Genomic DNA, 27791 nt, shown 5'->3' with positions numbered 1-27791 from the left:
TCTCTGAAACAATTTCTAATGTGTTTTTATTAATAGTTTTTGGGTCTTGTGTATATTATTCCTCTGAATCTATTTAGGTCTGCCATATGATGCTGCACTAAATTTGCAAGAATTTCTATTTCTTTTAATTTTCTGTATCATACAAGACTATGCTTTTTGAAGTGTGACTTACTTTTAATAGCCTCACCTCTTTCACTCTGTTAATTATGACAGTTTGGGATGTTTCCATGTAGGGAGGAGGGTGAGGGGAAAAATTCTTTTTTGACATATAATTTGAACTTTTTATATGTTGTGTTGAAGCAGTTTGTATTCCAACATAAGCAGTGTCAATCAACATAATTAGTGGAGATTACTGGGCAATTTATCAAATCACTGATAGAGAGGCTATTTTAATCCTTATGTTAAAGACATATCTTGGATATTGCATTCAGCCTCAGTCTTCAAAGACTGTTCCTAGAATAGGTCTCCAGGACTCTCAGAATATTTGTCTTTGTCTCCTGAAATCCAAAATTACTTTAAGACAAAACATCAGTCATTTACAGCTCTATTCTGTCACTCCAATACTTTTTTTACCTAGGCATTCTCCTTCCAAAAAGTGTTTAGTATGCCTACCAACATGTCATATAAATATGCTTGTTTACAGTCACACATTCCATTTCATCTATCCTATTTTACCCTTATACCTTAATTTCATTCTGCATTATTATGTTTATGACTTCTGCTTATATATGCCTGTACCTTTCAGAATACTCATTGCAATTTTTATGCCTGCATTTTACCAATTTACAGTAAATTTTAGTCCTAAGACACAATTTATCCTACCTGTGTCCTTCTCCACCAGACATCCTCCACACCAGTTTTCTTGGTCCTTAGTTTTAAAAGCAAAATAAATTCAACTTCCTGATTTGATCATCTGATGGAACATCGCTACAGGTTTCATCTATGCCTTAAAAACTTAGCATCTGAAAATAACAAAACTGTTCTGATCAGATAAAAATAATAGTTTAGTTCCATGTTGTCCTTCATTTAGCAGTAAAGTGCATAAACATATATATATATGTATAAATAGAATATAAAATGTAAGCTGAAGTTGTAAAAATGTTTAAAGTAAGTGAATCAACTCACTCTGGTGCAAAGTCTAGAGTTAAAGGTAAAACACTAGTTATTTCTCTGAATTCCCCACTAACACATCAAATGAATCATACAGAATTGCTAACAAGAATCTCTCACATTTTCATCACTCAATTTTGAAACTAATTTGGCTAAATGTTTGTTCATCTAGAGTGACAACTAACTGGCTTCAACCTGCCTCAAGCAGTTCTTCCGTAGGTATTTAAAAATACTCTACCGCTGTCAGAAAAAAAATTCTCAAAACTGAGTTTGCTAGAAAATAATCAAATGTACATTCTTCATCTACAAGTTATGTTTTATTATAATGGCATTCATTAAGTGGGGAGAGGAGAGAATAAGGAATTCCTTTTTTCTTCGTTTAGGCTGGAAACACCAATACTTTGTTATACTGTGCCAAACTACAGTTGCTCCTTCAAATGTAAAAATAGAAGACTAAATGAGTAAGGCAATTCTTGTATTCAAAGATATGTGAGGATATTTAATCTACATCCCAGCTCCTGAAATGGCATTATAAGCATTTTTCTAATGTTTATTCATGGGAGAGCTCATGTTATGTAATGTTTGAGCATATTAAATGGTCAAAAGCATTCCATTAGCCAGAAGCTGTGAAGTCAGTGGGGTGGCTGTTGTAGCATTTAGTCTCCTCGGAGTGGTAAACTGAATAGTCAAGAAAACAGGGAGAGCTGGATGTAAGTGGAAGATACAGCAGAGCAAAATATGATGCATTTTAAAACGTGTTAGATGGAAGGCAGAAACAAAGAAAACATAACCACAAGCACTTGTCAAAGCAGATGAAAACTTTTCATACTCATTTCAGCTGTGGTGCACAGCAATGGCACAGGAAGATATCTGCAAGAGACACTTTTTAAGTGTCAAAAGTAATCACTTGTGTGGCAGATTCCAATGTTACTTCTGACTGTAAAAAAGTTTCTGTAACTCTTGCTTGGCTCTGAGTGGTATCAAAGACTCAACACACAGAAACACCAACTAGAGCAGACAGCTTGTAGAAGGGAGTCCAAAGCTGATGCTAACTGGAGCTCTCTGAAAAGGTGGAGGCAGTGCAGAAAATTTAAACAGCATTTCACAAGGCATCTGTAAAAAGTGGAGTCAACAAAATTAGTATCAGCTGGAATGTAGCCATAAATCTTTTAGTAGTGTGTGGTCCCTCAGCATTCAATCTCACCGAGAAAAGATACCAACTATAAAACTGTCTTGCAGTTTCAGAAGAAAACTAGTAAAATGTTACAGGGACAGCTATGAGTATCAGAAGCATGGGGAACTTGATAAGATTTATGATTTGAAGCATATCTCTCTTTAAATCATTGCATCCTTTTTAACCTCTCCAATTACAACAGCAAGGTAAGATTATGTATTACAACCATAAGCCAAAAAGCTAACCGAAGAAAGCAAAATAGAGAGGTGACCATGATCAAACTCCTCAAGAACACAGAAATTCATTTATGCATGAGAACTGATGAAAGAGTAGAACAAGTACTGCGGAGGGGTTTGGTTCTCATTAAGAAAAGCAAGCTATCAAATGATTTTCAAAGGGAAGGAAAGTCTTGGCCAGACACTCCTCATATCTTTAGATAAGTTTCTGGTTTTTAATGGAAAAAAATATGAGAAATATTGAGTGCGAGTTGTCTGACTATATGTACATGTCAAGATTTGACCTAAGCATGATGACTGCCTTTAAGGGTGAGTTTCATCTCATCCTGTAGCCATCTCCTACAAAACAGTCAGAAGGATCATAACCTAAAAACACTTGATTGTAAAAAGAACCCTGGTTGATGACTTCAGATATAGACATATAGACCTCACTTGCCCAGAATTAGGTGATACAAATCACTCAGACAGAGAGATCCCAACTCATCCCAACTCAGCCAAGCCTACAAGGCAAAGCATTTCAAAACATGAGTCACAAAACTCAGCAGTTGCCTTGTTGGAGCTCCTTTACGAGATGGTGAGAGGAATCATCAACTCGTTAGTGAAACCATTTCAAATAGGTCACCAAGTGGTGTCTCTTAATTCTGTCTTCGAGCTTCAAATCATAGAATCATAGAATGCCTTGAATTAAAAGGCACATTAAGTGTCTTCTAGTTCCAAGCCCCTTGCAGGGACACCTTCCCTAGAGGAGGCTGCTAAGGGACTCATCCAGCCTGGCCTTGAACACTTCCAGGGATGGGGAATTGGCCTGTTTCAGGGCCTCATCATCCTAACAGCAAAGAATTTCTTCCTAATATCAAATCTAAACCTACTGTCTTTCAGTTTAAAACCATTCTCCTTTTTCCTTTAGCTACACGCTCTTGTAAGAAAGCCTCTCTCCAGCTTTCCTGTAGGCTCCATTCAGGTACCTGAAGGCCAGCAATTAGGTCACCTTGAAGCTTTCTCTTACCCAGGCTGAACAATCCTGATTCACTTAGCCTTTCCTCATAGAAGAGGTGCTCTAGCCCTCCAATCATGCCGAAAGTGGAATAGAACAAGAACCAGTCTGAGGAAATCATACTGAAACTGGAATAGAACCAGTCTGAGCAAATCTCCACCCTGCACTGGGGTAATGAACTGATAATTATAATAGCCTAAAGGCATCTGTGTCTGCACTGACTAAAATAAATAGGCCTTGCTCATCAAATCAGAAAAGATGCTCAATCATAGCAGAGTTTTGCTCATTCATTCACTTTCTGTGAAGCCAATACCAGTCTGGAACCTTTTCTAATATATGCATTTCTCACATCTATTCTTTTCTGCTTGATGCAATGGAAGAACAAACAAATATGACATAGTGATGTTATTAAGCCATAAACAGCCCAAGAGCAAGGAGGTAGACCTTTCAGAAAATAAGCATCACAAAAACATCATTTTTTGGGAGCTTTATAATATAAAATGAATTTACCTAACTAGAAGGAGATTACCTTTTTTTTTAAAGTGTAATACCTAAAGCTAGTTTCCTGCATCACTGAGAATAAGGCCACTAGTGAATGCAAAATCTTCCATAATGAATGATAGCTATATATTTTACATAATGCATTTGAAAATCACTCTCAATGTGATTAAAGCCTTTTACTTCTCATATATATTGATCTTGGCTGTCACTGGGGAGTGATCCTGTAACTTCTAGATCATGCAATATAGTCTTTATAGTCTAAGCAAAGGGAGTTAGTATTTTCATTTACAGTTATCAAACAGTTCATACCTTCTGCAGTTCAAGCACAGGCAAAGATATGCAATACACACTATGGAGAGGTTATATGCAAATACACAGAGTGATGAACCCTCAAAAGTACATTCTGCTTTGGCTTTTCTAGCTCTGAACAGAAGCTGATAACCTTGAATGAACTGAAATAACTTAAAGTTATTGTGAGGGGCCAAAAAATGCTTCAAATGGTTTTATAAAGTATTAAATTTATACAACTGAGATAAGTTTAAATCACTTTTATTTTAAAAATGTAGACCATCTTAAAATACATTGCTTTAATTATTTAAAAGTGCTTCAGCTGCTCAAACTTAGTTACTTTAATTTGGAAAGCCTGTTGAAATATGCATAGGTTTAAAATCTTTTTAAAATTGGTAAAAAAATTCCTTCTCTTAATTCCAATTTTTCATTAATTAAAAATATTTTTCATTCCAAGTGTTCTAAATGCAATTTTCAGCTAAGAATGCCCATGTGTCTTTTATTTCAAACAGTACAGAGCCACAATAACAAAGTAAATTTTATTTTTATTTTGGATCTTTGTTAACAAAGAAATAGAAGAAAAGGCAGATCACAAGTTCATAGTCCCTCCTTCTGTGTACACACAGAATATCAATGTGGGCTTGCCTCCTCATGGTACTGTGTTTTTTTCTAAGTTTGAGCTCCAAAATCCAGTCTCTGGAAGTTAATTTCACAGGATGAATTTTTGAAGAAATTTCTCATCTTTATTCAGTAGAATTTGCCTTTGCCCCAGAGCCTGAAGGGAGTATTGTGATCACCTTGCTGGACTAGTCAGAGGTTCAAGGTCTTACCTCCATGCAAAGTCACATATTAATTTCAAATGAACACAGAACACCTTTGAGGGTCTCATCCACTACTGGCTTAAAGAATATTTAGGAAGTCCATTAAAGTGGCCTCTTACTCTTTATCAGCTTTCAGTTAATTAATAGCACTCCACCTATATTAACCAACCACACTAGGAAGTTTGATATTGTTCCACACAGAACTCACTACAAAACCACTAGAGTTAAACTGAAAAAAAAAAATTACTTACAGTTCTTAAAAACAGTAATAAATTCTATGGGCGAAGGCAAATTTATAGTCTCCTAGAACAGTAAAATTTCAATAGTTATGTGATATAGCTATCATATATGAAAATTCATACAATCATTTCTGGTCAAAACTTCATATAATATAGATTGCTTGTCTGTATAATCTTGAAAATCATCTACAGACTTCTCCTGTAAATGTTAAGCTATTGGATGATAAAAATCTGACAGTTCTAGGCACTGATAATTACTCACCCTTGAAGGTTTCACTGCAGTATAAATTACTGAAAAATTAATCCCTCGTTCCTGCAGATCCATGGTCACTCTTCCAATTATTTTGTCTGTAAATAGAAACATATAATTCAACAAACTCAGTAAGGTGAGAAAGTTAAAATCCTACAGTAATTGGAGAAGTAATGAGCTAGATGTTTAATCTAATTCAGTTTGTTTAAGCAACTTAAGTGCTCATTCTATCCAGGTACAAATGGGATAAGACACTCTCAGAGTCTTGAAAAATGCACAATTTCAGTGAGATGATTTAAAAAAAATATAACAGTTCAGAAAAAGTGTTAATTTTGAAACTGAAAAGTAAAACCACAGAAAATATACACAGAAGTTTGAACTTTGGACAATTAAAAGCAGAAGCAAGAGAAAGCACTTCAGAGGTTTCTTTTCTTTCTTTAAGAGAGTATATACTGTTAGTCAAGTGATCAGTTAATAAATAAATAATGAAATTTAAGCAGTGTTGTTCTGTGAATTACAAAATACATGTAATAATACTGGTAGCAATATTTCTTTTGCCTTCTGTGGATTTAAAGCCTGTTTGTGCACCCCCAAGAGGACACAGAAAATTTTCATTTTCAGGCCAAAGGAGAAATATGGTGAAGTATCTCTGAACAAGGAAGAAGAAGTCAAAAAAAGGAAGACAGGGACTTTCAAAGAAGTCCAAATATGCCTCTACAAAAGATCCTCTTCTAGTTCTGAAACCACAGGCAGTTGCAATAAATGCTTACAACTGATAAATGTTTTCAATATTTGTGCAGAAACATGAAGATCTGCTTATAAGGAGCACAATAGTGGTGAATCATGAGCCATTATTAGTGTTGTTATTGGGACTGCTTGAGAAGCAAGCAAGCAGACTCATATTTACTGTTTCAGTGCCTTCCTACTCCTCCTTCTTGTACCAGTCTGGTGGATGGAGATTTTCTAACCTTGACATACAAACTTCTCAGATTTTGAGGTTATACTTTACAGAAATTGTGTTTTATTTGCATTTGCTGAAATTAACAGTTTATATTATTATCCTCTTTAACCACTTCTATTTACTGTAATTATGGTGTCTTGGCTGAGTAAAATATTTGGCTTTTGTAAGAATTCAAGTATTGCTTTTTTCTGTAGGGTTTCAGCTGAACTGATTTCCTCATATCAGTCAAGAATCATAGCTATGTGAATTTTCCTTCTCAAAATTATTGCTAAGAGAATCTACTGTGAGAAATGTACTTACTCAGAAAAACAACTGCCTAAAACTACTGTCATAATTACACTGGCTGTGGAGATCCAAGGCATTATATAACATTGATTTTATAATCTGGATTCATAGATTTTGGAAATTCTCTTCAGCCTTAGCAAAAAATTGCAAAACAAAAAACAATATGTATAAAAATGCAGAGATTGACTTTGGGTTTTCTTTCATTAAAGCAACTAATAGCTTTCTGAAATAACATGTTATTTGCATTTCCCTTCAGAAGGAAGATACATGTAACTATAGTTACCAGTAACATCTGTAACTCCTGCTTTCGGGAAGATTCTAGAAGTAACTCCTTCATCCAAAGAAGCTTCTGTGAGCATCCTTATGACAATTGGGTTGATACAGATCTCTTGTTTGCCTGTGATCATAACTGTACCTCTCTTATGACGTCTTTTCAAATTCTCCAAAGAAAAAAGCTCAGACTCTCCACCATGTTTTAAAGCACCTAAATTAGATGCCTACCAGGGAACAATAGTGCTGATTCTATATTTGGCCAAGCAAAGCAGCATATTTCCCCTAATCCACACACCTTCTTCCCTATGAAAATCTAGTTGATACTAGCCAAAAAGTTGGCATAGCTTTTTCTTCCATCCTCCCTCTTAACTTTGCTTTCCCAAAACAAAGTGGACAGCAGTTGCTTGAGTGCAGAGTGTGCCCTGGCAGCCAGGAGGGTTAACCCTGTCCTGGGGGCATCAGGCACAGCATGGCCAGCAGGGCAAGGGAGGGGATTGTCCTGCTCTGCTCTGAGCTGGGACAGCCTCACCTCCGGTGCTGGGGCAGTTCTGGGTGCCTCCATGTAAGGATACAAAGCTATGGGAGAGTGTCCAAAGGAGGGCAATGAGGATGGTAAAGGGTCAAAAGGGGGAAGAAGCCTTATGAGGAGTGGCTGAGGTCACTTGGTCTGTTCAGCCTGGAGGAAAGGAGACTGAGGGGAAACCTCACTGCAGTTACAACTTCCTCATGAGGGGAAGAGGAGGGGCAGGCACTGCTGATCTCACCACTCGTGACCAGTGACAGGACTCAAGGAAATGGCATGAACCTGAGTCAGTGGAGGTTTAGGCTGGATATCAGGAAAAGGTTTTCTAACCAGAGCACTGCAATAGTGCACCCTAGAGAAGCGGCAGAGGACCAAACCTGACATGGTTCAAGAAGCATTTGGAGAACACAGTCAGGCACATGATGTGATTCTTGGGGTGTCCTGTGCAGGGCTAGATGAACTCAGCCTTCCAACTCAGTACATTCTATGATACTATGATTCTAGGGCTTGAGAAGTTTATTCTTGACTCCATGCAGCTGATGAAAGAAATGTCCCATAAAGACAAAGCCGCTATTTGGCCAAGACCAACATTAAGCCAAGGCTCAGCTACCCAGTATGCTCTGGGGACAAGAAAATAGAGCAAAATAACTCCTCTGCAATTCAGAGATGAAAACCCAACTGCTTGTTTTAGTATAAAACCCACTCATTCTGGACTAGAACAAAAACAAACAGAAAAGGATACACAACTAAGGTATTTTCCCCTGATTTTCAAATCTGCTGCTGATTTTACAACCCTATTTCTGAGCAGAAACAGTCATAGCCACCAAGAACACTGTTTAATTATCAGCCCACTACACTGTAAACCTCCAAAACTACCACTTCAGTGATTTGCACACTTTATAATTTGATTTCTAATTTAGAGTAGTAAGTGAAAGCTCTGCAATGAGATGCCTCTCAGTGCCATTTTCATGTATGGCACCTCTTTTTCAAACAGATGCTAGGCAAGAAGCTTTTATTTATAGTATTATATTGAGAGATTCAACTTTAACAAGTAATGTTTAATACACTGCAAAACCAATAAAAGACTGATATCAAAGGCACAGAAGGCCATCAGTACTGTTTTATAGAAATTAGAAAAACATTTCCTATTCATGCAGACACCCTTTGTTGAGACAAAGGCCTTGGAATTGCCTGATGAGCCTGGCACCTCCAGCTGCCAGTGTGCATGGTGAGATGGGAGGAGGCAGCTCAAGTTGCAGACATGCAGGGTTTGTGCTCAGAGAATGAATAAAGGCCCATGCCTGAAGCAGACATGAATTTATCAAGCTTACATTTCATGTCACAGACACTTAGTGTCTGATTAAAACTAAGAAAACCAGAGCTTATAAATACTGTAGAAGAGGAGAGGGGTAAAAGCCTTTAAATGGTAGTAGCAAAGCAAAGCCTGGGAACTAGAGAATGCTACCTGCTCAAGTGAAACCACAAATGATGAAATGTTAGTTATGTCTAGGTACTATTACTTACCATTTTCAGCAATTGCTTCCAGGGTGGAAATCTCTTTTAAATCACTAGAGAAAAAGAGGGAGAAAAAATAATTAAAAATCTTTCCTAGGCAAGAATGATGTGAATCAGAAATGTACGAAGATACTGAATGATAAAAGGATTACTATCAGTCCCTAGTTATTCTTTCATCTCCTCCTAATGACCCTTTTCTTCTTCAAAGCCATTAAAAATGTAAGGACCGCATCTTCAGCTGATTCTTAAACCCCTCAAATTTCCTAGGCAGCAGAGAAGGCATACTACTGACAGTATTTTGGTCAGCCTCTGAGAAGCATTTTTTGCATTTGGTGTTGGCGCCTTGTTTAACATTTGTACAGGAGCTCTTTAAAACTGCCTCTTTTGTGTAGTGATGTGACAGCTAGAATTGCATTTGTTTAGGACACATTGATATCTGCACCTTACACCAACAGCTACAAATGCCCAAGTAACCAGCTGGGAAGAAGAGTAAGCAGAAGGAGCTCAGCAACCATGCCTTATATTTTCTAAATATACATTCACCTGAAGGAACAGCCCCTCCCTTTCTCTGTTAGATCACAGCCCTCATAGAGATGGAAACATGAAGAATTATAGTCCTCCTCTTCCTTCCATAGCAATGGAAAATCAGGCTGTTTTTTTGCTTCAGGTTTGTCTGTATGTTTATTTGCTTGCTTGTTTATCCTGTCAGTATTTTTGACCCCTGGAATGCCTTCTAGCAATTAATTCTGCAGGTAAATCATGTGTCAAGTAAAATAATTGAGCCTTTCTGCTAAAAAGTGTGTTGCCATTTAGTTTTATTAGCTGCCCCTTTGTTCATATAATGAGGCAGACAAAATAGGAATGCCTGACTGCCTTTCTCAACATAATTCATCTAGTATACCTGGTAAGCTTATCAGGGGACTTTGAGAAACACTGAATTTATCCTTGTAAGAGAAACAATTTTAACAGCCCTACAAGCTTCCACTCTGTTTTTGTTTTGTTTTGTTGTTTTGGTTTTTTTTTTTTTTTAAATTTCCTGAATACAACTGACATTTTCAAAAGCTCTAAAAGTCATGCGCACATGTGGGTCAGCTCTGTTCATGATAAGCCCCTACCTGGTAAGTGGTTGTAGCTGAACAACCAGTAAATTTGGGTGAGATGCATTCACTTCCAGCTGAGAGACATTGAGATTAGTTACATTTGTTAACTTCCAATCTCCTGATTCTTGAAGAACCTTCAGAAGAGACCTGGTAGCCTTGCAGTCAACAGCTGGCAAAACTAAAGATGAAGGAGAAGACTGAAGAATTTCCTGTAAAAATTTACAAGATGTTTTTTTACTTGCTTAATATTCAGTTGCTTAATTATTAACACAACATTTTTTATAATGTATCCTTAATTTAACATTCAAGGTGAGGGACCTCCACTGTAAACAGCATGTGAATTCTCGCCAGTTTGATTGATGATGGCTTGCAGGCTGCTCCTGAACTTTCTTGCAGCAAGCTTAAAGCACTCAGTAACACCAAATTTTTACTGTCTTCCACATGTATGGTGGAAGAGGAGAGCTAGATGATGTAGAAGTTCTCAAGCTAAGAGTGTAGTTGTTATGAACACTGCCAGAAGCAAAGCTCAGATGACTCTAACTAAATGCCCTTGGATGTGAGAAAGATCAGTGCCAGGCACCTCCAGTTCCAGCAGCTCCATTCAGTTAAGTCATACTTTGAATAAAAAACATCCTGCATTTGTGTGCATCCTGGTGGTACAGCACATGGTATAGAAAAATGTCTAATTTTTAATTATCAATTTTAAAAGGCTGCAGATTTCAGGCTCTGCAGAGCCTCCAAACACACACAAGCAAAATTCATGTCATACTTGCCACCTTTTTGCTCAAAGTACTAATTATAAATCTCAGGCTGAATTGGTTCAGATAAAGCATCAGAGTATCATCCACTTTATTTACAAATCTAACAGCTGAGTTCCTGATACAGATACTTGAATGAAATTAATTGAAACACATTCTCATTCTTTAAATTTGAAACTTGCATAGTCAAAAAACATCTTTCCAAGCTTTTTCCTTGATAATAAAATTAACCTGAAATATTTGGGGAAACAAAATCCAAGATGAAAATTTGAAAATTATCAAAATTAATGTAGCCTGTATTTAATGTTATCGTGGGTTGACCCTGGCCTGATGCCAGATATCAACCAAAGCTGCTCTATCATTTCCCTCTTCAGCTATACAAAGGAGAGAAAATAAAAGGTTCGTGGGCCAGGGAGAGTTCACTAACCAATTACACAAGAAAAACAATCTTGACTTGGGAAAATTAATTGAACTTATTAACAATCAAATCAGAGCATGACAATAGAAATAAAACACAAAAATACCTTCTACCCACCCCTCTCTTCCAGGCACAACATTACCCATGACTCTCTGCCTCCTGTCCTGCAGTGGAGAAGGGGACAGAGAATGGGGTCTGTGGTGAGTTCATCACACATTGTCTCTACTGCCTCTTCCTACTTGGGAGGAGGACTCCTCATACTCTTCCCCTGCCCCTGCAGTCCTCCATGGACTTCTCCAAGGAGAGTCCTTCCCACAGGCTGCAGTTCTTCATGAACTGTTCCAGCATGGGTCTCTCCCATGGGGTGCAGTCCATCAGGAACAGACTGCTCCAGCCTGGGGTCCTGCCAGGAGCCTTCCCAGCAGGTCACAGCTTCCTTCAGGCACCCACCTCTCCTGGCACTGGGTCTCCCTGGGGTGCAGGTGATCTCTGCTCCCCCGTGTACCTCCAGGGCTACAGAGGCACAGCTGTCACACCATGGGCTGCACCACGGGCTGCAGGGGAATCTCCGCCTGCTCTGCTGCCTGCAGCACCTCCTCCCCCTCCTCCTGTGCTGACCTTGGTGCTGGTTTCTGGTAAGTTCTCACTCCTCTCTTCTTGAAACACAATTGCTTCTGTGCAGTAACTTCTTCACCTTTTTAAATATGCTGCCACTGTCTCTGACGGGCTCGGCCCTGGCCAGTGGCGGGTCCCTCTTGCAGCACTGACACTTTTGGACATGGGGGAAGATTCTGGCAGCTTCTCAAAAAAGCCACCCCTGTAGCCCACCCACTACCAAAGTCTTGCCACAGAAACCCAATACAAATATAAATACTAGAAGATATTTTTTCATTGAGTCCTAGTTTACAGCTTGTTAACTTTGCTTTTGTATTTTCTATATTTAAATCCAGATTAAGTCTGTCACTTGATTCAACATTGAGATCTTCAAGCTGTTACAGACTCTCTCCCTCCCTCCCATGCAAGTGTTATGGTGTTCCTAACACTTTTCTCCTATTATTAATTTTTTCCTTTTTGTCTGTTCTGTGACTGCTTTTCTGACCTGGTCTCTAATTCTTTCTAATTGCTCACATCTTCCTTCCTAGGCAAAGGCTTTCATATTTCTATAGATGCTCACAAGGTAGAAAAATGACATTATCTGATTTACCAAACTAAGAGAAAAGTAACTGCAGAAATTAAAATAGAGCAGAAAGCACTGATCTTGTGTATGGGTCTTTGAGTAGTGTTTTTAGCACCTCCTTGCAAAAAAAGATGAAACACTTAATTTTGATTTGTTTACAGATTTGAATTTAGACCTCAAATTCTGATCAATTCAATGATTTTGTTTTATTTTCAATATTTTAATCCCTCATCCCATAGCAGGAGCCAGAATGGCAACAGCCATTTCATCCAAGGATATTAAGAAGATTACTAATTTAATGTAGAAGAAGATATAAAATGTATTATTACTTGGTAATATCTTAATTGTTCCTCTGCTCCTAACCAGTGCTGCACTGCCATCTGCCTCAGCTTCCAGCCACTGGTATTCAGCTGCTTTTCATCTGAAGGGTAGACACAGCTGGATACCAACTCAACAGCCTCAGGCAGACAATCTGATCCCAAGATCCCAAGCCTCTTTGTCCTTCTTGCCATTTGGCAATTGTGCACTTTTCTTTACAATACCCATATGTTGCTTTACACACTTTAGGATTTCAGCTACCTTGCTTGTTGAAACCATGAAAACTCCAAAAGGGGGTGGAGAATGAAGAAGATGTTGAGAAGTACCTGATTTTGCATTCTGCTAAAGGAAACCACACAGGAACAGGAGAGAGACAAGGAGAGAGAGGAGGGGGAAAAGAAGGAGAAGGGGAAGGTTTAATTTTAACTTTCCAATTATTATCTATCCCACAAACTTTTACACTGTAGCCATGTCCTTCAAATGTATGCATAAACCTGTAAGTTATAATTTTAATGAAAATTGATCTGATGTACTTTATGTGATAAAGTGTGTTGCAACTACAGGAAGTGTTGAAAAAAACCCCACGCTGTACTCCTTAGTGGGAAACATGACACCAATTTTTTTTCATGAGGGTTACAGACAGATCCAAGGGACTGTCAAGAAGAAAACCGGAAGTCCAAGAATGGGAGGAAGCATTCCAAAGAATAAAATACAGATTATAACTATAACAAAGGATGGGGAAAAGATTGATGTGGCCTTCACAAGAAAGTTTTGCCTAGCAGTTCTGCTGAAGATATCTGAAGGAGTCAATAGCCATGTACTCTAGGAAGCTCTAGATGGTACAGTCTCCTTGGACCCACACAAGGCATTTGCCAGAGTCTTGAAGCAAGCACTACTAAAGAAACTGAGCTGCTTTGGAGAGAGAAGTAGTCTTCACATGAAGGTAGCTAAAGAATGGATAAAGATTGAGCAAGCAAGGGGTATAAAAAAAGAATCTGTTATTGCACTAGGGTCTGTTCTGTTCCACACGCTCCTAAACTATCTGATAAAAAAATAAATATTGAGCTAATGGGACTTGCTCATTATGCTGATTTTTTTCAGGTCAGTAAAGGCAGTGGCTGACTGATGAACTACAGAAGCAGCTTCTGGCACAGCCTCTTGGTCAACTGAGTAACTGATAAGATTCAACGTAAATTGATTTTAGCACAGTACAAGGTGACAGAAAAACAAACCTAATTTTACATACACAACATTAGGTATTAGACTCAGAGTATTACCCTTCAGTAATGAAACCTTGAGAATTACAGCAGCTCTTTGAAAATGGTAATTCAGAGGCTGATAGTGACCAGGATTGAAAAAAATCAAATATTAATAGTATTTTAGAAAAGGATAGAGAACAAAACATCATCATGTCACTGAATAAATCTATGATGAACTTTTAGCTTGATTATTATGCAGTTCTGTGCAGATTCCATTGTCAAAAAATAATATAATAAAACTAAAAGAAAGAAAATAAAGACAGTGAAAATTTTATTAGAACTTGTGTATCACACGTGACTAAATAGTACTGCTCAGTCTATGACCTCTGAGTGAAGACAGGATGGAGTTATCAGACTACAAGTGCCAATGACTTACAGTCATAATTATGCAGATGCACAGCTGGTCACTATTTGGAGTGTGTTAATATACACTGCAGTTCTAAGGAGCTGAGCATTGTCTAGGGAAAGCCAAAGCTAATATTAAAGAAAAATAGTCTGTAGGGTAGGTGACTTCTTGAGAAACAAGTTCCCCAAATGCTAATCTCTGTATTTTATTATTTAATTTAGAAGTTGTTTGAAAGTTCAAGATAAATGATGTATCTATAAGATTCCCTTTGTATTTTCTGGAATAAGATTCTTTTATTGCATGCAAACCCATTGATACCAAAATCTCAGAACAGCTGCTAATGCAGCTGAACAAATCAAATATCTGCAAATGTTTCTGGGGTTTACAAGTCTATAACTCTTTTTCGAATAACACTTTCTTCTTGTAGAACACATGCTGTTACATGCTCTTATACATTCCAAATGAAATCTCCAACTTAGGTTTGTGAATAAGTTTGCATTTCTGAGGTTCATAAAGGAGGATGCTTGAGAGCAATGGAACATTTATTTTAGCTTCACTCATCACTTGTATAATATAGACTGTGTAGGTAAAAACCTTCAGATTATGCAGCATCAAGGATTCTAATTTCCCCAGTGAGAAAATTCAGACCCGACTTTCACTTTGTCCTGTGTTGTGTGAGTATTGTTGCAATCTTTCATAGCATGATTAAGAATTGATTTCTTACCCAAAGTATCTCAAATGGAGTTCAAGTAATACAATAACAACCCAGCAAATTTTTGTAGACTCTATTATGCCAATATGGATGACTATAAAATTCCTTTTCTGGTCCTGAGAACTAAACCCTATGCAGTAGATATTGACAAAACTCTCTCTATAGGCACCCAGCTGAAAAGGTAGTATGCAGTTTATACATCTCATTTTCTTTCACTCACGTGAAAGAAAATGAGATGTATAAACTCACTCACCTCACCTCCATCAAACTACACTGGAAAAGCATTAAGATTGTCAAATCCAACAGAATAAATGTAGGAGGTGCTGAACTTAAGGTGAGCAATTTGTAAAAATAAACTTTCCAGTTTTAAAGAAGCCATAATATGGAAAAAACTTTTCAGATCCAAGACAGAGAGGGAACAGAGGCAAAGTCAGAAAAAGACCAGTTGGTGACATTTATTCAGATTGTTAAATACTTGGGTGTAAGTGTTTGACCTCCCAGATACAGACAAAGATTTACTTAAATATGACCTTTTGTTTAGCTGAGGACCTCCTTCCCAGTCCTCACTAGGTCCACAATCCCCTTGTATGACACCTGATTTCTAAACCCATCAGTCTCTGGCCTTATCTCTAGACTTTAAAGCCTTTAATCTCTATCTACAGTACTGATGGAGTCCTGATTACAAGGCAAAGAAGAATGTTTTAAGTACTTTGATATGCCTCTTAAACGTGGAGGGCCTGCTTAAATAAGACCCACCACATTATTAGGAACTTGCAATGTCATGCACTGCAATACGTGTCAAACAGCTGAAATTTAACCAGTTTTGTAGTCAGGCAGCAACAAAAATTTGCTCTGGACACAGCCTTGCAGACATGTTGAACCCTGAGAAGGTAAGACATAGGAGAGAAGAACCAGTGCATCTGCCTGCAGACACAGCCACTGATCCTTACAGTACAGAAGATTATGACTCCCGTTCACTCCTCAGAAAACTCATGTAGATACTCTGAATAATTGTTTCTCTTCCAGCATCAGCATTAAAATGCTGTTATATGACAAAGAGATTAATAACTTCAGTTCCACTTATACAAGGAAAATGTGAGGTTCTTAGATGTAGAGACAGGTATTATGTGAATATTTATGTATTTAATTACATATAGTGCTTGCTGTGTGGTGCTTGGGAATTTACACTTCCTTGTGTGCTCTAATACCATTTACATTCCTAATAGCTCTGTTCATCCTGCACTGCCTCCAGGAATGTCTTCATGACTTCCACAAGTGAACATTTTGTCTAATCACATTTCAATAAACTGTCATGTAAGTACAACCATAGATGCTCTGCACAAAATCTATAAACCTTCTCAGAGAGGACAAAACTTGAAGCTGTTGACTGAGTCAGGATGATTCCATCTTAAATTCTGTGCCTAGAGTTTACTTCAAGTTATTCAACTATCATTATTTTTTTCGTGAAGATTAAGGCAATATGGCATCTAATGATATATTAACTTAATAAAAATACAAAACAGTTAACTCCCAGAATGAGCTTCAATTTCTGTAAAAACAAAATAGGTATTAAATTCTGAAAATAAGAAAAAAATTATTGGTTCTTAGAAGTTCTTTTCTTCCCATGGCTTCAAAACAGAATTCTAGGGTGTTGGTCTGGAAGTTTATATTGTATTTTATAATAGAAAATTACAGCATATTTAAGAACAATTTTGTCAGTTATGATGAATTGTGAAAACTCAGTCTTTAAAAATAAAATAGCTACAAAGCATGTATCTGCAAACTCACTTTATTTCCTTTAAAACATCTGCTTAAACTGGAATAATCTCAATAATTTAAACAGGAAAACTTCTGCAACTCAGTGCCCTCTTCCAAGTTATTTTCTCTATGCATCTTTCTTACATCTTTCTTTTTCTTTTTAAATACTGCACATAAATAAATAAATGAGATAAATGCTTGCCTGAACATTTTGAAATGGATTCTTGTTGCCATAGGATTCACTGAAGTACGTGAAGTCATCTATGCTAAGCTGAAAAACAAAGAGAGCAGGTTGGTGAGAAGGAGCCATGGCATCTTATTTAGGTACAGACTTGTGCTCAGTATTGGTGAGGAAAAAAAATGGTTTACATACCCTGTCTTGCAGGAACAAGATGAGGTTTCTGGAGTTCTGGGTAAAAAGAGGTTGCAAGAGTGCTGTCAGCTCCTCTGCTGAGACAACTTGTCCTCCATGCACTGCAGTTGCTGGATTCCACTGCGATCTACAAAAGAATAATTCCTTTTCTGTAGAATTTTCTGCCAATAATGACACCTTTTTTTAAATATGCAGCAGCAGCTAATGAAATCATCATCTTTCGCTTAAGATCAACTTTGCAGTTCAGTTTACTTTCATTCTACTCAAGAGAAAAAGAATTTGCTTGTTTATGCCTGTATCAAATTGGCTGTATTACAGAGGGGTAATGTCTCTCTCTATTTTCTTGTTTGTGTACAACAGCAGAGTTGCATCTTGTCATAAAAAGTTACTTTCTAAGTGCAATGAAGGAGAATACATTGAAAACATTCAGAGAGAATTCCCAGATGGCATCCCGACTCCCAAAACACTTTGCAGTGCTGACAGATGGAGGCCAGGAGGAGTAGAACTCAGACTAGATCACAAGTTGTCTTTAACTAGTATTTTTTTATAGAACTTTTGTTAGTAGAAGTGTCTTACAGTGCCATTGTACACAGGTTCTCTCCTAAGGTTTACATGATGAAGGAATCATTCTACCGACGCCGCTCAGAAAAGCCACCTTTCCAGCAGCAGGAGCTCTTCTGAACGGAATGACTCAAAGCACCCAGCTTACAACTCTTTTGCTAGCCTGTCACTATGAGGACTGGACCGAGAAATAATTCATCTATTTAGTTCTGCTTCTACAGGAAACGGGCAAAACAAGAGGTGGCATTTTTCTTTCAACGCCTCATTGGGATTTTAACAGTATGTAACATGGGTCTGTAGGGATGAAACATTTTATGAGCATTTTCATCCTAGGTGTTTTGACCAATGAAAATTGTCTTTGGAAAAACAAATTGAACTTGATGCTTAATCTTCCATCTCTGCCCAGCTACACATCCATAGCTAAAACCTAAGAAAACAGGTTGACACTCTGGTTCTAATTACAATGAGTAAAATATAGGCAATTATTGTGTGCTCTAACATCATTTATTATTGATTGCAATTTGATCAAGTTGAGATAAAAGTTAAATTTTCTAACCCAAAGCAATTTGCAAATGACCATTGCACAGCAAGCTTTTATGAATGAGAACAACCTTTGCAGTCCTTTAAGATGGGACAGAACAGGGTTAATGAACACATATGTGGAGTTCAACGTTGTTTTTTGGATAAAGAAAATCTAAATTGCACTCCAAGTCTTCCCTGTAATTCCAATGAAGATTGCTGAAATTGAATTGAAAGCGTGAAATTGCACCCATGGCAGAGCAAACCAGCACAGTCCTGCAGCACCAGGAGATCCCCATCTCACTTTGGACTCTGGGCTTTGGGAAAGCATTAGAGCAAAATCTGGACATGGAAGACTCCTTCAGGACAATGTGCTGGAGATGTGAAAATTAAATTCTAGTAGAATCTTTGCCTGTCACTTTACAAGCTTTAGAATTAAATCTTGCTGAGATGAAGGAAATGTTTTTTTATTGGTTGCAATTATCTGATATTTTCTTAGTTTTACTCAGCATCTTCACTTTGTTAATTTGTGTGTGGAAATCCATATTAACTTATATTTATGAACATAAACAACTGAGCAATTTCAACAGGCATGCCTCAACTTTTCAGAGAAGACAAACCTCGCAATTCAGAAAAATTAAGTATAATCTTTTAAATGAATATATTTGAAAACACAGAAAGTCCAAAAGTCTGAATGACTCTTCAGGAACTGACTTTCATACTGACTTTGTGCCTTTCATGGCCACATCAAAATACTAATGATATTAAAGAAAAAGCAGATAGAACAAATTATGAGATGATAAAAAATGGCTTGTGTAAAAGAAAATGGCACTGAATATCTTGGTATATTTATTTAAAAAAAAAACCAAAACTAAATAAATCATTTCATACCTAAACGTAGAAAAAAGAAATGAAACTTTTGAAAGCTTTGGGGACTTGCAATTAAGACAAAAAGGTAACAAAAGCACATCAAACAAAATGAAATTATTTGAAGCAGCACAATGATAACGGCTTTTGATGTGAACTCAAAACCTCAGAAGTTTAATGATCCTCTTTTAAAGCATACTTGCTTCTAAGAAATTCCCTGTTCCTTGAAGCAGTTCTTGTTAGTTATCTAACCTTGAAAACACCTTTTGTGACACTCTTTTAACTTTTAAGCAGTCAACTTTAGTAACTTCATCATCATAAAGAAAATCTACATCAGTTGATTAATAATTCTATTAAAATGCAGCATTTGCCTAATACTTATATTCACAATATTTTGCATGCATTTATTTTGCTGCTTTTTTAACAGTTTGCTGAGCACTATGCATGGCAGTAAGGAAGGCTACACCCTTCACTGAGGGAGCTGTTGTTGTCTGCTTGGTGCAACAATATTCCCAGTGTGGTTTATACAGGAAATAGAACCACAGAAACATTTAGGCTGGAAAAGACCTCTAAAATCATCAAGTCCTACTGTCAATCCAGCACTGCCATGTCCACCACTGAACCATGTGCCTAAGTGCAACATCCACGTGTTTTTAGAACATTTCCAGCTGACTCAACCACTTCCCTGTTCCAATGCCTGACCACACTTGCAGTGAATAAATTTTTCCTAATATCCAACCCAAACTTCCCCTGGTGCAACTTGAGGCTGCTTCCTTTTATCCAATCACTTGCTAGTTGGGAGAAGAGACCAAACCCCACCTGGCTACAGCCTCCTTTAGGAGAGTTGTAGAGAGCAAGAAGGTCTCTCCTCAGCCCCCTTTTCTCCAGGCTAAACATCCCCAGGTCCTTCAGCCACTCTTCACAAGACCTGTGCTCCAGCCCCCACCAGCCTCCTTGCCTGGTCAGGACGTTTTACTGGATGACTGGATGCTTTACTGGGATCTGCAGGGTGAAATGGAGATCTGTGAGTGCCAGGGGCTCGTGGATACACCGAGGATGAGCTTCCCTGAACCAAGCATCTCATCCCACTGCACTCTCACCTCAGTGACAGATGAACGGTGTGGAACCGGCACAGGCCAACACACACAGTGATGCTCTTACTGACTGCTCACACAAAGTGTTGTGTCCAGAGACACACAGCCTCCTACAGCCATCCCATGCCAAGCACAGGGGACTCCCTGCCACTGCACCAGCGGGGCTCAAACAAGCATCTCTGCTGATGTATGTGTGCAGGAAGGAGCACACAGCTCTAAGGAATCCTAAGGAAGCTTTAAGTTCGAGGAAACTTAAAACTCAACTGCTCTTCTTTCCTCCAACAGTCAAACAATGCCCTAAAGAAAAGTGAGGAAAGCAAGCTCAGCTTGATATTTTGCTTCTTTCTTATACCTCACTGCTCTGACATGACAACATGATGTTCTTTCCAGAACAGTATTCTTTCTGGAATTTGAGCAATTAGGTTGATGGAAGCAAAGATTTCAAGATTTCCTGTACCTGGACCCAGGCGAAGGGCTGATGGGAAGACAACAAGGCTTCTAGCAGTCTAACTCATGATTACATTTTTGCTTTGTAGCTGGCTTCAGAACTCTTTTCCACAAGTTATTCTTGTCAGTTGTCTCTATCAGTCACCTTGTGATTACTATGTAAGAAATCATGTTTTCCCCTGCCCAGGAGAAGTAAAATAGCTTTCATGCTAGCACTCAATGTCTCCATAGGCATCCAATAAAATTATAGCAAAAAAAAATTTCCTTTCTAGTTACACTTTCTTTCAGTAGATTTATCACTAAAGACCCTGTAGTTTAGGAAACAGTGCAATTCTACTAACTGGCATTAACACTTTCTCAAAGTCACTTATAACCTGGGTTTACCAGAATAGGATTATTTTCCCCATATAAGTGTAGCATAAAAAAAGGAAGTAATATATTTTAAAAGCCTGTAGGCAAAAATCGTTCCTAAAACAAACACATGAGGGGGCAATCACAAAAGCTAATTTTAACGAATTTATAAATTTTAACGAATTTATTTATCAAACTCTTTATCTGTGGAGGGAAAGAAATTCTTCTGAATATTAGTCCAAAATGGCTAAATCAAATTTGTTCTGTGTATCATATGCAAGAAGAGCCTCTCAACCTTCCCTACTTCAAAAACCCAACCAGGGAATATTAGTTTAAAGGCTGATTTAAAATAAAGGTCAAATTTTCCACACCAAAGTTATCTGAAGAACATCCAGTGATATATTTTTTTGTGAAAAACAAGACAGTGTGACATACTGAGTTATTCCCTAGTTGAATTGACAAAGAATTTTTTTTTTTAAAAAAACCCCACTTTTCTCCGAGTAGGGATCTGCATTTTACTTCCTAGAGGAAAGAGGTATTTGATTTCCTAATGTCTCTGTGAGAACTGATACCCCCCGTTGCTTTGTGCACTGCATGTGTTTGTCAGCTGTAGGTTTCACCTCTATCTGGCCTCTAACATTACCTTTAACAGCATGAATACAGTATAGTAATAATGCATAAAAGAGACTGTTACATTCTCTAATACAGCTGTCCTGAGACATGGCTTGGCAAACACTGGCTAGTTCTAAATTAGTATCCTTCAATTATTCAATACCAAATCCTAACAGATAACCTGGGGAAGGGTGATGGAATAGATCAGTGAATCAGAACTTCTGTGGACTAATGAATCGCTAAACTTTTATACTGGTGGGACATATTCCTATTCACAGAGTGAATAGCTATCCATAGATATTATAGATAATAGATAATATAGATAATTTCTAGATTATAGATATAGATATTATAGATAATTACTGCAATTCTGTAGTTAACTTTGCTAAGACTCTTAATTGTAATTTCCAAATTTTGTAGGCCTGTGGATGACACACTGCAAACCTTGCATCACTGCGAAGCACCAAATGTAAAGCACAGTCAGGGGTTAGCAACAGGAAGTTGCTGTTAGTGTTACATTGTTTTATAAAATAACGAAAAACTTCTTTTCAGCTGCTTCACAGACCTTGACCAGAACTAATTTTGGCCCTACAAGAACTTTACCTTTCAAAATGCAAATACCATGGTTGGAGGAACACTTCCACAAAAGGTTGTATTCCTGGAGACATGAAACTGTCTACCCAGTCCAGTATCCTGGTTTTCTGCTCTAGATTTGTATAAACCAGAAAAATCTGCAGTAGAACAAGCTGCTAATTACATCTTGATGGAAAGTTTGCTTTTATGTCCACATGGGATTAAGTGATAAGATCTTGTTTATATATACAGCAGGTATGTTTTTACTATAAACCAGGAAGTAGGACAAAGGAAGCACTGATCTTTTCTTAAATGCTTAGAATCACTTTTAACCTAAGAACAGTGCTTTCCAACATTTACTTTGCTTTTAAATACAGGGGTATTACACAGGGTTAATACACTCATATAAGTGCCTGTCTTATATAATGGTGAATTACTAAGTATTTTGAATATAAAATTGCCTTGATGTTGAAAAGTTCTTTTTTTCTTTTAGGGGGAGAAAAGAAAGAAAACAAAGCGAAAAGCTATAAAATCAAACTTTTTCAAAACACGCAGATTTCCATATGCAAAATTTCAGGCTTTGGAAATCCATAAAAGATGAATAAACATATGGCAAAGGTGGTTAATAAGTGGCCTATATTTTTCTGACAACTTAAAATATTCAGTATCCACCTGAAGCTACTGCATTGCCCAACCTGCCATATTTCTGGAAATCCCAAGTAATGGTACAAATCCTTAAAGTGATCATGAATAAAATTCCTGGTTGGTTAGAAAGAGGTCTATACCTGGTTCTTCCAAAGCAGTTTCAAAGTCCTATTTATAAGTATATGCAAAGCCCTGAATTTCAAGTGTCTCTGGATCTGTCAAGACTACAGTTGTTTCTAACATCTGATGCATATATATATATACAGCAATGTACTTAAGAACCTGTATTTAAATTAACATTAAAGTGAAAAGTCAGGGTTCGGAATTTAGGAAATCCAAGGTTTAGAAAACTACAAGAGTTTTTGGTCAGCTCTTTTTTGTGTCACTGCCTTATGTTGTGGCTTTGAGCCATAACATCTGTAACAGCAGAGGTCAAAGATGTTTTAGGGTGAATAAAGCACAGCTACTTCAGATTAGTTTACAGAATTTATTTACTTCTTGCTCAGCTTAGAGCACTAAAATTATAAATAAAAACGGGTAAAATCATCTGTTGGCTGGTTTGACGGCCGAGGTGCAAATTCATTTATTGGATAATTGTATTGCCCACAGCTGACTTACCATATCCGACGGCACTACACATTCTGTGCAGACACACACAGAGCGGGAGCATGAGCAGGGACACGCTTCCATTCGATCCCTTCCTTACCTCTGAGTTGACCAGAGCAGCATCGGCACATGGTGCGCGGACAGGGAGGTGCGGAGCAGCAGGGCGAGGGCGCAGAGCAGCGGGGCGGCGGCAGCAGGGCACGGCCGAGCCATGGCTGCGGGAGGGCAGTGACGGAGAGCCGAGCGTGTGCACGGCGGCGCTTCCCGCCCCGCTGCTGCCCGGACCCCGCCCGGCCGCTGCCCCGATCCCGCCCGGCCCCTGCTGCTGCCCGGATCCCGCCCCGCCGCTGCCCGGACCCCGCCCGGCCCCTGCTGCTGCCCGGATCCCGCCCCGCCGCTGCCCGGACCCCGCCCGGCCGCGGCTGACGCCGCTCTGCAACACCAGGGGGAATTTCAGAACGCGAACTTCCTTCGCTTGAGCTTGGGAGTTACTCGTGTCTTTAATGCTTTCAGGTTTGTGGTTTCAACAGCTCGTAAAAGACTCTGCAGTGAAAGCATTGTCAGTTTCCTCTAACCTTCAAGTGCATGAGAGTCATGAAGTCCAAACTCCTGTCCTGTGCAGGCTGATTACAGTTATATAACTTCAAAATGGAGTTTACAGAAAAGTTTTCCGTGCTGCACAAAATATATTCTGCAGAACTTCTATCTTTCTCCCCTGCTACATATTATCACGTTCCTCGGCTTAGTTTTTTCACATGATTGAGATCTGGCGTCACACATTCGGGTGTTGACAGATTTGAAATCTGCAACAAACTGCAGATTTCAGCAAGAAGGAAGAGAGAGAGAAAATGGCACGTTCAGAGCCACTGAAACACAGAATTGTTAAGCTGTCTTTTGCATGGAGCAATGCTGCCCCGGAAATCAAAAATATCTTAAGTCAGGGGCAAATTATAGTCACTGCAGAATGCGAACAACTTCAGTATTTCACAAGACTCATGCAAGAACAAAATAGTCTTAGAGAATTCCTTCATGCCCGGAAGCAAATTGCTATGGGACGCTTTTTGTGCCTGCCAAACGCTGAGCAGTTTCTACACCTTGTGACTACATTAGGCAGCAGCAGCCTCGGCACATGTTTGGCTCTGGGCACAAATGCCTCCTCACCATCAGAACAGGATGTTAGAGATCATGCACAAAAGAAGTTATGAGCTATGTTAAAATGAGCTGTGTAAAGGGGAAAATAAGGAAGCACAATGAAAACTGTACAAGATTACACAAAGAGAGGTCAGAAGACATGCATGTCTAAATCTGAGCACATGTAGCCAGATCTGTTAAATCCATTTTCCCTGAATCACAGTATATTGTTATAGTGTGCTTGCCTAATATAAGGCAATTTGTTCATCAACTCAATCTGAAATCTGATTTCTCAGAAAAAAAATAATTTTAAGGGTAGCAATAAAACATTGTCATGTTCTTTTCTTCTCCATGTTACCTTTATATAACACAGAATTTAGATGTACTTTTTCCTCTTAACCTCAGAGATATATTAGAAATCCTATCTGTTCCCTTTAACAAGGCAGTGTGTGTGTTTGTCTGTTTAAGGGTGTGTACAGGTAAGACAGCAAACCAGACCTCAAAGACAGAGGTAGAAACAGAAGCACCTGGAGAGAATACAGGAATTGCAGAATTTCCAATAAAATTCAATTTTGCAGAAGGACAATATTTGACACACTAACAAATTCACACACTCTTACAAAAACATCACCCTAGGCCCTACATCAGATGCACAAATAGTCTGCAGGTCTGATCACATCAGAAGACCCAGCTGGGTTCATTCACAAATCCATGGTTTATTGAATGTAGCTTCTTTGGGATTGCTGGTGACAAAAGCAGCTGCTGCAGGATATGACATTAACAATATGGCTGCAACAATATTGTTTAATTTCCTGTGTCAATACTAACCATAACTGATGACCCAAGACTCACCAAAAGGCATCCTTTTTGTGGAGGATGAGAAAGACAAGCCTGTCAATCTGTTCCTTAAAATTTTGTGTCAAATTCTCATCCCCCACTGAGGTACGAAATTGAGGTACATTTTATACCTTATTAATCACTATTGTGCAAAGTGCTGTTGGTGGGACTGTGATCAAACCTTCCACTCTGTGTAGCTGCATTGTGTGGAATATTTGCTGGCAGGAGGTGGACTTGGTTTGTACAAAACATTTCTGGGCAACAAGTGGGACACAGCCACATGGTTTCTACGCTCACTTCCTGTTCCTCCCCACGGCTGCGGCAATCAAACCACGGGACTCTGCCCGGGTTCCGCAGTGCTCCGATCGCCGTCACATCCTGAGCTTTGCCTTCTCTTCACTGCTGGGTGCTTCCAACACACACAGTGACACGCACAGTTGGTGGGTATACTCTGTATTCTGCCTTACAGAAACAGTCTTAAAACTTCTTGAAACATAACCAGATTGTTTTATCTCAGATTACCATATCACTTATGAACAAACTTTTAACTGAAAACAAACTGACTTTTCCTTTTTAATATATCTCCGCAAACCACAGTTTGGGAACAACTGAAGTGAAAAAAGCTTTGAAAAAAAGGAACGAGGAGAGCCTATTGAGTGGGATTTTAATTTGCTTCACTAAGTAAATTTAGCTCACAAATATATCTGCATATATTTTCTCCTTTTTTCTTCACTCCTAAAAATAGTGGGTTTTGGACACTGATTTGAAGGATGACATTAGTTAGAAGATACTTATTTTGTGGAAAAGTATGTTCCAAATATTAGTCAAGCATCCAACTCACTGTACTTCCAGCACAAATTTTTAATCATTGATACAAAAGTTTTCACGGTGTGACTAAATGGCACTGCCAGGAAAGAGGTAATGGTGGTGGTGAATGGAGTTCACATCGATCTGGCACACAGCCACCAGTGGTGCTCCCCAGGGCTCAGTACTGGGGCTAGTCCTGATTCATGTCCTTACCCATGACCTGGATGAGGGTTGGATAATAGGAAAAAATTCTTCACTGAAAGGGTAGTCAAGCTTTGCAAGAAGCTGCCCAGGGGAGTGGTGGAGTCACCACACCTGGAGGGATGTAAAAGCCATGCAGACACAGAACTTGGAGACATGGTTTAATGGTGGAGTTGGCAGTGTCAGGTAAATGGCTGGACTCGATCTTAAAGGTTCTTGCAACCTCAATGATTCTGGGATACCAGAAACCTCCAACACCACAGTGCATTGAAATCAATGGACTACTGGCTTTTCACATTTGTTTGAACTATTTCCTTACTTTTTTTTAAATCATCCTTCTGGAGCTGTAAATTATCTTTTTTAAAATATGCTTAAGAAGGAAGGAAAAAAATTATAACGAGGCAGATTCCTATCTATGTGACTCATTGCCATTCAACCCATAATTTACTTCAAAACTCCTTTTATCACTCTGGGGGAAATTCAGACTTAGCAGCCATTCCTATCTTAAGGCTCAGATGTCAGAAAGCACATGAGCCAGCTGGAATGCTCATGTGCTGCAATTCTACAATTAGTTCAGTACTGAACTACAATCCAGAACTTAATTAAACTAAAATTCTGAATTTAATGGTAAAATCAGTGGAAAGGTTCCAATGATGTTAAAATGCACTTATCAGCCAGAAACTGATTCTACAGTTCATGTTCTGTTGAGGGAGTAAATTCAGTTTTCAGCTGTTTGCTGCCAAATATGTGCTTATTTCTCTTTTTAAGTGCTACTGCTTTTTCCTAGGTAGTTTCATCTGTTAGAGCAAAAGGCTGGGTCAAAACCACATCTTATAATAGAGGTTTCAAGAAGAACCTTGCAACTTTCTGTTGGATTTTTGAATTTACACCATATGTTTCTCTCTGTAACTATGATCAAACATAAACTTTTTTAATTATGGGGAGAATTTACTTCTTCAAATAATACAAACTCCTTCAAATAATACAAACTCAAAAGTAAACATATTTCAAACAGTCTGAAATGTGTCTTTTAAATTATGATATTTAAATTACAATACTCAAATTATAATAATTACAATAATTTCAACATTTTGGATACAATAATTACATACTGGCAGTTCTACTATGACCATCTAGATGAGCTACAAAAT

General features: G+C 38.3%; 1 protein-coding gene across 1 annotated transcript in view; it reads right to left on the bottom strand.

The window, feature by feature from the left end:
- The window catches only part of ATP6AP1 (ATPase H+ transporting accessory protein 1), a 48920-nt gene extending 24966 nt beyond the window's left edge, over positions 1-23954 (bottom strand). Inside the window, exons 1-6 of the mRNA XM_064422251.1 lie at positions 23765-23954; positions 17390-17516; positions 17219-17287; positions 10286-10479; positions 9180-9223; positions 5626-5711 (exon numbers count right to left, since the gene is read on the bottom strand). Of these exons, the coding sequence (XP_064278321.1) occupies positions 5626-5711; positions 9180-9223; positions 10286-10479; positions 17219-17287; positions 17390-17516; positions 23765-23877 (633 nt within the window). The 5' untranslated portion in view covers positions 23878-23954. The remainder of the gene's footprint in view (positions 1-5625; positions 5712-9179; positions 9224-10285; positions 10480-17218; positions 17288-17389; positions 17517-23764) is intronic.
- Between the last annotated feature and the right edge of the window lie 3837 nt (positions 23955-27791).

This window comes from Passer domesticus, chromosome 5, assembly GCF_036417665.1.
Source record: "Passer domesticus isolate bPasDom1 chromosome 5, bPasDom1.hap1, whole genome shotgun sequence".
In the NCBI taxonomy this organism is placed as follows: Eukaryota; Metazoa; Chordata; class Aves; order Passeriformes; family Passeridae; genus Passer; species Passer domesticus.
This window is presented reverse-complemented; position numbering and strand designations above follow the sequence as displayed.